At 36.8% G+C, this 12143-nt stretch overlaps 1 protein-coding gene across 4 annotated transcripts in view; it reads left to right on the top strand.

Annotated features, from left to right (window-relative positions):
• The window catches only part of pdk3a (pyruvate dehydrogenase kinase, isozyme 3a), a 69017-nt gene that overhangs the window by 16202 nt on the left and 40672 nt on the right, over positions 1-12143 (top strand). For all 4 annotated transcript variants that reach the window (XM_059968182.1, XM_059968183.1, XM_059968184.1 and 1 more), the window contains exon 2: positions 9300-9441. In XM_059968182.1, the coding sequence (XP_059824165.1) occupies positions 9300-9441 (142 nt within the window). The remainder of the gene's footprint in view (positions 1-9299; positions 9442-12143) is intronic.

The raw sequence follows: 12143 nt of genomic DNA, 5'->3' as shown, positions 1-12143 counted from the left end.
TCTGTCAAGCAAGAACAGGCTGAAATAATGGATTTTTCAGGCAGTCCTGTTGTGAATATTCTAAAATAAGTAGAAATGGCCTCTGTGGGAGGTGTATTCAGATATCGGAAACCTTGAAGCTAAGATCGGAATAAATAAGGTCAGCAACAGTCTGGTGTATGATTGACGTCTGATGAAGGAGTTAGGATCTAAGGAGAGGTTGGAGGACAGAATCAGACTGAATGCAGCATCCATGGAGAGGGAAGCACAGTCGAAGCTTCATCAAACTGTATAAATCTGCAGAGTGTTTTCAGCATTTCCTGAACCCATTTTGGATTTGCAGCATCTGCAGTTTTTGATATGGTTATTACACTTGACCTTACTTTTTTTGACCAATTTGTCTTGGGAAAATGTTTAAAAACAAGTCATGTCTGTCTCTTAAACTTCCTCCACCATTATTGAGGCCAAAACTGAGCTGATTGTAGCTTTGAACTTGGCTGTCTTACTGTCCACAAATCTATGTACTGTTAGCTTTAAAAATACTGCATTTTTTTCCCTAGGAAAAAAAAATTGTTCTTGTCTTTGTGTTGATCATGTGTCTTTTATTCTGGCATTGTGCCTTCTAGTTGAAATTTCATGCACCAGGAAAAATGTCCCACTGTTTTGATTCTGTTCAAACTTTCTGAAGAAAATATACTCTGATAAGATTATTCCTTCCTTTACCAAAATCTAGATATATAGTCCTATTATACTTAAACTTATCTCTTTCTTCTAAGAATGAATCAAGCGAACCTTCTTTGAATTGCAGTTAAGCCAGTTTGTTGAAAGTGAACATAGGAATTATAGCTCTAGTGAGTTGAAGGAACATTGTGTACCTCAGTTGGTAAACCAGATGTTGAACTACATGGTCTTCCAAATAGCTAGCGGGATATTTATTGTATTTTAGTTTGAATGAGGTTGCTCAGGTCTCTCAGAGTATCAAGATTTGTTAATTGCAAGCTATTTAATAATTTTCTCTTTTCTATTTTTTTCGTCAAATTGTACTCATCTGCCATCCTTTAGCTCATTTAAGCTGTCAATATCTTTCCAAATAAGTTACTCATCTTTTATCACCAACAAACTTGGATGAGCAAACAGTATACTTGGTCCAAGTTCTTGCTCATTTTCTTGTGCTATTCTATTTTTAAAGATAGCCTGAAAATGATTTATTTATTTGTACTTTGTTTTCTATTTGTAAACAATCCTCAGTCAAGTTAATATCTTGTCCTCAATACTCCAAATCTTTTATATTATGTGGTAAACTTTTGTATGGCGCCTTGTATGCTTTTATGAAATTCGAAGTTGCACTACTTCCACTCATTCCCTTTTATCCTCAAAATTTCATGAATTTGTCAAATACCTTCTTGTATGTTGACAGTTTAATATGTTTATTTTTAATATCCTGTTTTACTTGTCATGGATTCCAGCATTTCCCAGTGACAGATGTTGGACAAACAAACCTAGAGTTTCTTGCTTTCTGACTCTCCTTGGAAGGTGGTACAGTATTATATTTGCAGTTTTCCAGACTGATGACACCTTACTAGAATTGGACAATTTCAAAAGATTATAACCTATGTATGTGTTATCTTTGCAGCTGCAAAGGATGTAGGCCTCTGAACAAGGGACTTGTCTAATTAACTTATTAGACTCTCTCCTGAAATGAATAATTTGAGGTTTCTATTGAATATTTATTTCCTATTGCTTTTAATATGTTCAACTGTGAAGATGGAGATAAAGTGTTAGTTTTAGCTCTCAACAACAAACAATAAAGGTCCTAACACTTGTTACATACCCCGTGGGTATCTTGTGACAGTCTTATGAGCATGATGTAATGGTCTTGTGACGGTGGGGTGATGTAATTTCCCGCCAATGTGAGGTCACATACATGATGTAATTTTCCTGCCAGTGAGAGGTCATGTGATGGCCCGTCTCAACAGGTATAAAAGGTGAAAGCCTTGTTGTGATGCAGGTCAGTTCGTGGTTTAATTCGTCAGTGACTCTGTTATGCTGTGTACTTCCACGGCGCCGCCCGACTCAGCCTTGCAGACGCAGCACAAAATGAAAGCTCTGTTGAACCCAGCCTCGCAGACGCAGCACACACCAAGAGCGACCTGACCGCAGTGGACTCCGAGTCCATTGAACCTCCAAGCTGACGACCATCCCCTCTGGCACAGCTTCTCTGAGCACCATCCTCTGCCGAGCGTATTAAGACGGCCCTGCCAACGGCCATCGGCAACGCGACCCCAAGGACTGGGGGTCCTGTTCTTCCCAGCAGAGTCTCGGACCTCGCAGCAGCAGCAACGAAGAAGGTCTTCCTGGAGATTTCCCGATGTTCCTCTGTGCTCCCATGTCCGTTTTCAATTGATTATGATTGTGCACGGCACCCCACTTCACACGTAACAGATAATCAGCTCCGGAGTGGCCGCTGCAAGCTGGTTCACCATCTTGGATTTGTTTATAAAAAAACCTGTCTTAATTCTATATTCGTCGTTGCCACATCATAATACACTGAACCCTGCAGCACACCACTAGTCACCAACCTTGGTTCTGAGAAAAAACTTTCAACCACCTCTCTCTGCTTCCTACCTCTTTATTCAGTTTTGAATACATATATGTAGCTCTCCCTGGATTCCACAGGACCTAACAGTTCAGACCAGCCTGCCATGTAGGATCTTGTCAAAGGTCTTGCTTAAATTCAAATCGACAATATCTACTGCCCTACCCTTTTATTTCCTCCTTCAAAGAACTCAGAGATTCATCAAACACAACTTGTCATGCTGACTCCTCCAGATCAGATTTTATCTATCCAAGTGCTGGCAGATCCTGTCCTTCAGAATTCCCTTCACTGATTTCCCTAACTGGTGTCAGAATGACGGCCTGTAGTTCCCTAGCTGGTCTTTGCTATTCTTAAACAGTGGAACAACATCAGCCAGCTTCCATTCTTCAGGATCTTTACCAGTGCTGATGATAAAAATGGCACCTCCACAAGAGGATCTGATTACTACTTGCGCCTTCCATAGTCTGAGGAAGCACTTGATCAGGCCTTGGGGATTTATCCATCTTAGTATACTGTAATACTATAAATACTTCCTCCCTGGTAATACTAATACTCTCCATATTGCTCCACTTGTTTCCCTTGTCTCTTGAGCAACCACAATTTTTCTGCCTAATATATATATAAAGTATAATATTTGTTAAAAATCCCAGCATCAATCTGATGTAGCTCAAGACATAGAAACCCAATGTATGCTTCCTTTTTCTTGACCAGAGCCTCAATATCTCTCAGCAGCCAGGGTTACCCTCCACTTAACAGGAACATATCTCTGTCCTTAATGTCTTCTACTTCCATTCCATTTCATTCCCTTCAAACAGCCTCACCCAATTAACCTCTGCTGCTGCTGTTGCGTGCTGTCGAGTTGTTGTCCATAGGGTTTTTGTGGCAAGATACAGAAGTGGAAGCCTTTCTTCCACACAGATTCTGCTTCTGCCCAAGTTGGGATCCAGCCGGATTCAAACCTAAGCCAATTCGACTCAAAGTCCAGTACTGAGGCCACTACACCACCAGCCTGCCCAACACCATCTAGGTCAGACTTAATCCCTCATAATTAGCTCTTCTGCAGTTTAGGACCCTAACCTGGAGTCTTTAAGACAAGTATACTGCTTTGTTGATATCTTGAACAGCATTTTAAAATGTTCATACCACTGTTCCATAATTTTGCAGTGTACCCTAGTAATTAATATGCACTCCTTCATTTTGTATATAAAGTAATAATTCAAGAAGACAGCTTACCTTTTGAAAGTTATTTGAGGTTAAACAAGAAGTAATTCTTCTTGTCATCAACATCTGTATTCTCAGATTGTCTTTAAAGATTTCAATTTTAACATAGAAAGAGTGTTGTGAGTATTGTGTTGCAGTAAATTCTGCTGGATTTCTTTATTATCTGGAATGGCAAGGAAAGCCCAAAGGGAGATTTCATTTTGAAGAACTTACTGATTTTTTAAAAAAAAATCCAAGTTCTGCCTATGCACTTCAATTGCCTGCAGGACAAACTTTGAGTTATCTAAAGTAATCTTCATGATTTAAAGTATGAAGGAAGATGTTCACAAACTTTTTATTTTCTGTGAGGTACCAGTTACCAGAGAGTTGCCACTGCCAAACTAATGTTTTGTATAGGCCATATTTGATGACATTACAAACAAATTTGAACTTTTTAACCTTTGGTTGAGTCAGATTTTTTTTGCTGATATATTAATAAAATATAAACTTGTGTCTCCTCTTTAAAAATGAGAATACTTGATATTTTCCCCCTACAGTTCTAAGACTGGAACCTAGAATTTACCCTGACCAGAATTTGGACAAGCATGAAGTTTTATATTTGAATGTGTACAGTATATGGAATAAGGTAGATGAACTTTCTGCGTAGTTGCAGATTGGCAGGTGTGATATGGTAGGCATCACTGAGTCATGGCTGAAAGAAGATTATAGCTGGGAGCTTAGTGTCCAAGTATACACATTGTTATTGAAAGGACAGGCAGGAAGGCAGAGGGGGTGGTGTGGCTTTGTTGGAAAAAATGAAATCAAATCATTAGAAAGAGGTGACATAGGGTTAAAAGGTATTGAATCATTGTGGATAAAATTAAGGAATAGCAAGGGTTAAAAGGCCTTGATGGAAGTTGTATACAAACCCCTAAACAGTAGTAAGGATGTGGTCTACAAATTACAATGGGAGTTGGAAAATCCTTGTCAATAAGACAATGTTACAATAGTCATGGGGATTTTCAATATACAGGCAGATTGGGAAAATGAGGTTGGTGTTGGATTCCAAGAGAGGGAATTTCTAGAGTCCCTATGAGATAGCTTTTCAGAGCAGCTCAATGTTGACTCCATTAAGGGATCCGCAATTCTGGACTGGATGTTAACAATGAACTGGAATTGTTTAGAGAGCTTAATTAAAATAACCCTTAAGGACAATTGATCATAATGTAATTGAATTCACCTTGAGAAGGAGAAGCTAAAATCAGATGTATATGTATTACAGTGGAGAAAAGGGAATTACTGAGGCATGGGAGAGGAGTTGACCAGAATTGATTGGAAAAGAACACTGGCAGGGATGATGGCTGGAATTTCAGGAAACAAATCGGAAGGCACAGGATATACACATCCCGAAGAGGAACAAGTATTCTAAAAGTAAGATGACATAGCAGTGGCTAACAAGGAAAGTCAAAGAGAGGGCATTGAATAGAGCAAAAATTAGTGGGAAGTTAGAGGATTAGGAAGCTTTTAAATAGCAACGGAGGCTACTCATAAAATCATTAAGAAGGTAGAGATGGAATAAAAAAGTAAGCTTGCCAATAATAAAGAGGATACCACAAGATTCTTCAGCTATATAAGGTGTAAAAGAGAGGTGAGAGTGGATATTGGGCCACTGGAAGAATGCTGCTGAAGAGATAGTAATGGGGAACAGTGAAATGGTGAATGAACTGAATAAGTATTTTGCATCATTTTCATTGTGGAAGACACTAGCAGTGTGGTGGAAGTTCCAGGTGTCAGGGGTTATGAAGTGCGTGAAATGATCATAACTAGAGAGAAGGTTCTTGGAAAACCTAAAGGTCTGAAGGTAGATAAATGAGTTGGGCCAGATGGTGTACACCCCAGGGTTCAGAAGGAGATGGCTGAAGAGATCGTAGAGGCATTAGTAATAATCTTTCAAGAATCACTAGGTACTGGAACGGTTCTAAAAGACTGGAAAATTGCAAATGTCATTCCATTCTTTAAGAAGGGAGAGGGGCAGAAGAAAGGAAAAATACAGGCTAGTTAGTCTAATGACCTGAGTGGTTGGGAAGATGTTGGAGTTGACTATTAAGGATGAAGTCTCAGGGTACTTGGAGAAACATGATAAGATAGGTTAAAGTTTAACATGGTTTCCTTGGCCAGAGAGTGGTGAATCTGGAATTCTTTGCCATAGGCAGCTGTGGAGGTCAAGTCTTTGTATTTTTTACGCAGAAGATGATAGATTCTTGATTGATCAGGGCATGAAGGGATATGGAGAGAATGCAGATGATTTGGACTGAGGCAAATTGGATCTGCAGGGATGAAATGGCGGAGCTGACTTGAAGGGCCAAATTACCTAATACTGCTCCTGTATCTTAATGTTGGGATTAGCAGGGTTTTTTTTTGTTGGCTCGGCCCTGTTCATGTACACTTGCCCATGAGTGAAAAGTTTGTGGGTCTGTATCTTTCTGGAAGTTAGAGCACAGAAATCTGGCATGACATTTTGGTGTAATGTGGAGTAAGTGGTTGGACCTATCATCTTTTGGGTGAAACGGTAAAACAGAGCTCCATCATCTGTCCTCATGAATGCAAAGGAAACCTTGAGGTATCATTCTAAAGAAGAGTAGGGGCATTATTTCTGGTGTTTCAGCTGAAATTTATGCATCAGCCGACATCACAAGGACCAATAATCTGGCTATTTGGGAGGTAATTTACAGGTTGCAAAGTACTTTAGGTCATCTTTAAACAATGTGATAAAAGGTGATGTACAGATCTAAGTCTATTTCCTTTTGTTTGAATGGTTCCAACTGTCAATGTCACTAATTATCATTTTGTTTGTTTCCAACTAATTGCCACAGCTTTAAAGCTAGCACTTTATGACAAAATCAGAATCATATAGTCAATGACATTTATTATTTTATTCAATATAGCTCCAAGCTTTTCTACAGTTCTCACATTGCTTGTCTGATGTTAAGATTTCTAGTAAAATCTTCAAGGCATGAGATTGAAGTACATTCAGAATGAAATGGAGTGATTATGCACAAAGTAATCAAGATGAATCAAAATTGTTATTATAATCTTGTACATAATCTTGCAGTTTATGACTTCTATATTTTTTTTAAACAGAAGGTTAATTTCTTTGTTCAAATGATCACCTTGGATTATATGTCCTTGTTTTGTAAATTACCTCCTAATTAGCTTCATTTCTGTGTCCAGTAAATATCACCAGTAAATGTCCCATACTATTTTTATGCATTCCCATTCTATGCCTTGTTTCATTGTCTAGAATATTACTAACAAATATTTATTTGAAAAAAAGATTTAGTGCTTTCCCAGCATACGTAACAAATAAACTCTTCTCTGGCTTCTAGCCAGGTACAGGTATTGTTTATAACTGACATTTTGATGATAAATTCTGCCATCTTCATCAGGGATGATGCCTGGGCAAATCTAGTCTGGTGATATTTATACCATTGTATTCCATCCCTCCTGATTGGTTAGTCCCCATCCAGTCAGGTTTCCTCTCTCCCATTTTGTTTACAAATTCCAGTTCTTACTAGGAGTGAGTTGTTCATCTTTGTTGAAATTAATTTCCTCTATTTTTATTTCAATGGCGTCCTTTACCAGGCAGTCTCAAAAGCCATTGGCGTGGCACAGTAATTTTGTGTTGTTGAAGTCAATCTTATGGCCATTGTGAATGCAATGTTCTGCTTTTGCCATACACCTCTTGTGTTACTTGATGCGGTTTTCCACTATGTGTTCCTTCTGGCTGATATACATTGTTCCGCATTCACAGGGAATCCTGTAAATGCCAGCCGACCTGAGTCCCAGGTCATCTTTGACCTGCATAAGCTGTGATGTGAGCTTCTTTATGGGTTTGTGGTATGAATCCAATATTTCTTCAGAATTGCAGCAATCCTTCTAGAAACTGTGGAAATATAGGGAAGACAGGCAGTAGCAACGGGTTCCTCTTCGTTGTTAGGTTTCTTGTTTTTTCTGTCAGCCTTTTAAAGGGCCTGATTGATTTCCTTCACCTTGTAGCCATTAATGTGGAGAGATTAATGATTAACATTTTAAAATGTTAACTGCAAAAATTATATTGGATATAACATTGAGAAAATATCAATAGGTCAATATGATATCTTGCATAAAAAAATTGCTGCACCTTCTCTGTATAGCACTGATGTTTCAGTAGACACTTATTTACTTTGGTTAAAAGATACTACAGTTCTTTAATACTATATTCCATTTATAATGGAAGAAAATATTTCATTGGAAGATTATTTAATGCAATTTTATTCATAATTAACCCTTGTTGACTCTGTAGGTATGTATTTTGTTGGAATATAATATTAAATTTTGTGTTGCAAATATGACCAGTAAAACCAATCAAAACAAATTCCACTAAATGTACTGGATATTATAATAGTTTGCAATTAATATTGTGCTTTAGTTGTTCTAAGAACTTGGAGCGAGGCATTGACCTTCCTAGAGTGTAGAATTTAAAGTCTGATCAGATTGCAAATGTCATCTTACCCTGGAGGAATGTCTGCTGTTTATATTCTAGGCAACTCATAAACAAGAGATGTAACTACAGAGTCTGCTTTTAATCAGTAGCTTTGGCTTGAAATTAAAAACATGGTTTTACAGGCTTTTGATGTCTTTTGAACAAGTATTTTGTAACATTGTTTTTCATTATCATGATGTATCATTTGTATTGTGGTTGAGGTCTTTGTATTAAGTAACCTTAATCTGCATTGATAACTGGAATAACTGAATCAGGTAGTGTGATGGTTGGAAATATAGTTATTGTGTTCTGTTGAGGAATTAGTTACAGATTTAATGAAATACATTGAAATGAAGTGTTTGTGATTATGCAATACATTGCATAATGTATTGGATCATATATTTTTTTGTTCTGTAGTCATTTCAAGGAGATTGAAGTCTGTCCAAATGTTTGTGCTTCAGCTCAACTGCTCAAATGTTGCAATAATTCATATTGAATTAGGGATCCCTTGAAAGCCAGTTAACTGATGCTATGGATCAACCTTGGGTCTTCCTGGTACAGAATTAGAGGACTGAATTTATTTCTGACTTAATGATCAAAAACTGAAATAAATGTAGTCGAACAATGGCATTGTATAATTTAAAATGAAGTATTCAAAATTGATGATATAATTTAACTATGTTAACTATTAATAATTTCATGAAAATTCTGATAATATTATCTTCTACACTAATATCGATATTTAATAATCCCAAAATGAATTATTCTAAATCCATAGTGAAAAAATAATACTGTGTCAATTTACTTAGTTTGATTGTATGGATTTGTATTTAATAATATATTTTAATAGTTCTAATTATCACATTTTATATGTAAGAAACAACCTATGTTGTAAGCTATTTTGCGTTGTCAGAGGAAAAGCATGAGTGAATATGTATGCATTATTCAGTACTTTGTATGCAGCTGGCAGAATGTTTACTTACTTTGTTTTGTTATTATTAGGTCGTAATAATGCATGTGAAAAGACATCATTTATGTTTTTGCGGAAAGAACTACCAGTTCGATTGGCTAATACAATGAGGGAAGTGAATTTGCTGCCTGATAATCTGCTGAGCAGACCTTCTGTGCAGCTTGTCCAGTCCTGGTAAGTGTATGTTGTTTGTAAAACAAAAACAGTAGCGTATGTAGTGTAGGATAGTATGGCAAAATTTCTGACCTGAAATCAGTTTGAGACTCTTAGTGTGCCGAGTGAAACATTGTGGTTATGGTGAAGATGGGTTCTTTTACATGTTCTTTTAAATTAGTATAATTTGAAGGTTTGAAAACAACTTTCAATTGCACTTCCTTGGTAATATCTAAGGTGACTGAAATTTCTCATACTTTCAAAGAAATACCAATGAGGGTTTGATATTCTTATAATGAGTATAACAAACCACAATCACAATTATTTGGTTATATCGGTCATCTTTCTGTACTTCATATTTAAGATGCTGTAAGCATGTTTCATACGTTTTAATTTACATAAGATACAAATTAATATCAATATTTATAGCATGATTTTTAATGATGCTAGATCCAACAGACAAATTAATTTGCTACAGTTATGTTTTAAAACTTTTTCTAATTCTGGACAAGCTGACAAATAATAATCTAAGGAATTTATCTGGAGTGTTCATTTGAAAAGGAATGTTAGTCTTAAACTAGCACTGGGAAGAAAAGTGCAATTTGTTTTTAAGACATAAGTTCTGCAGATGCAGGAAATGTTGTGCAACACACATATCTAAATAGTTCACTGTTTGCTTCTCTTCATAGATGCTGAAATTTATAGAGAGGTTAGAAGAGGAGAATCTTTTGGTATCTGTGCCTAAACAATGCATATCCTTTCAACCTGTAACCCCAAGCCAGTAAGATATATAAACAGGCAGTGTTAGAACCAAATTGTTTGTCAAATGTTAATTTAGTAATCAGAATCAGATTTACTGTAACTGACATGTAACGTGAAACTTTTTGTTTTACAGAAACAATAAACTGCAAAGATGTAGAAATCTATACATTACCAAAAATAAATAATACAAAAAGAAAGGAATGTAGTAGTAGGCCTCCGTTAGTCTCGATATACCATGGATTTTCACCTTGGAAAGTTTCCAGGGCGCCAGCCTGGACAAGGGTTTTTTTATGGAAGACCGCCAGTTGCCCAAACTGGAAGTCTGCCCTCTCCACGCTACCAATGTTGTCCAAGGGAAGGGCATTAGGAAAAGAAAGGAATAATGAGGTAGTATTCATGAACTGTTTAGAAATCTGATGGCAGAAGGGAAGAAGCTGTTCCTCAACCATTGTGTATAGAAGAGAACAAAACTGAATATAGAAAGAGAGTTGGAAAATGAATAAAATTGTTAAGAGAAGAGGTATTAACAGAAGGTAGCACTATTTGCAGATGATGTCTTAGTCTATTTGAGTGAACCAGAAAAATCATTCATAGGACTGTGTACATTGTTGGATGAGTTCGGGGAAAATATCAGGTTATAAAATCAATGTAAAGAAAACGCAGGTTATGTCCCCAAGTTACGCAGCATACAAAAAACTGCAGGATACATATGATCTTAAGTGGGAAGCTAAATCATTAAAATATTTAGGAATAACACTGCCAAAATATCTTTCAACGTTGTCACAGGTAAATTATGGGCCATTAGTTGCAGAGATAAAAACAGATATACGTAGATGGAATCTTATCCCCTTTTTAAGTTTAAATTCAAGATAAGTACCACAAAAATGAATATTCTCCCTCTGTTACTTTACTTTTACCTGTGGAGGTAGACTATAATCAATGGGACAAATGGATTTCCTGCTTTATCTGGCAAGGAAAGAAACTTAGAATCCGATTTAACACCTTTCAGTTAGGAAAGGAAGGAGGAGGTATGGCACTTCCTTGCTTGAGAAATTGTTTTTAAGCTTCACAGATATTGGTGTAATGGGGAATACAAGGGTAGATGGAAGGAAATAGAATTTCCTTGATTGACAGTTTTCCTGTACAGGCCTCAATTGCAGACAAAGGATTGATGGCCCAATTGGAAAAGATTAAAAACAGCTGGATAAATCTCACATTAAAAATATGGTAGAAGGTGGCTAACTTATGTGGAATCTACAACATGTTAAAACTTTTTAGATGGCGTGCTTATGATACTGAATTCTTGCCCAGCAGAGGAGATAAAAGATTTGAACTATGGATAAAGAAAGGTCTTACAACCTACTTTTCTTTCACACACAAAAGTGCATTACAAAGTTTTTAATCCCTGCAGGACAAACATGGCCTAGAACACAATGACCTTTTTAGGTACCTGCAAGTACGACACTACTTTAACCAGAATTGTAGGTATACAGACTTATCAACAGCAGAATTAGAATTTTTCAAGATTCTGAATTTGGCTTACAGCTCAATGCCAAGTAAATCAGTTTCTCGATTATATAATGCCCTATCTCATGCCAAAAAATGAAAACACATTGTATATTAAAGAGAAGTGGGAGAAAGAAGCTGGGTTGGTACTTTCAGAGGAAGCCTGGGGGAAAATCTGAAGTTTTCAGTGGTCTTCAACTAACACTGGTTTGGAGAGAACATTGCTGGAAAAGTATTATAAGATTCTTCATACCAGGACAAATAAAGACACAAGCATGGTGTGTTGGAGAAGGTGTGGCTCCAAGGAGGCAAATCATTTCCATATTTTTTGGGATTGCCCTAAATTAAGTTCATATTGGAAAGGTATTCACAGCACATTAATTAAGGTATTTAAGATACAGATATCTCTGGATTTTGTGACTCTCTATTTGGGGTGTGTATTGTTTTCAGAATAG

The sequence above is a fragment of the Hypanus sabinus genome, chromosome 4 (assembly GCF_030144855.1).
Source record: "Hypanus sabinus isolate sHypSab1 chromosome 4, sHypSab1.hap1, whole genome shotgun sequence".
In the NCBI taxonomy this organism is placed as follows: domain Eukaryota; kingdom Metazoa; phylum Chordata; class Chondrichthyes; order Myliobatiformes; family Dasyatidae; genus Hypanus; species Hypanus sabinus.
This window is presented reverse-complemented; position numbering and strand designations above follow the sequence as displayed.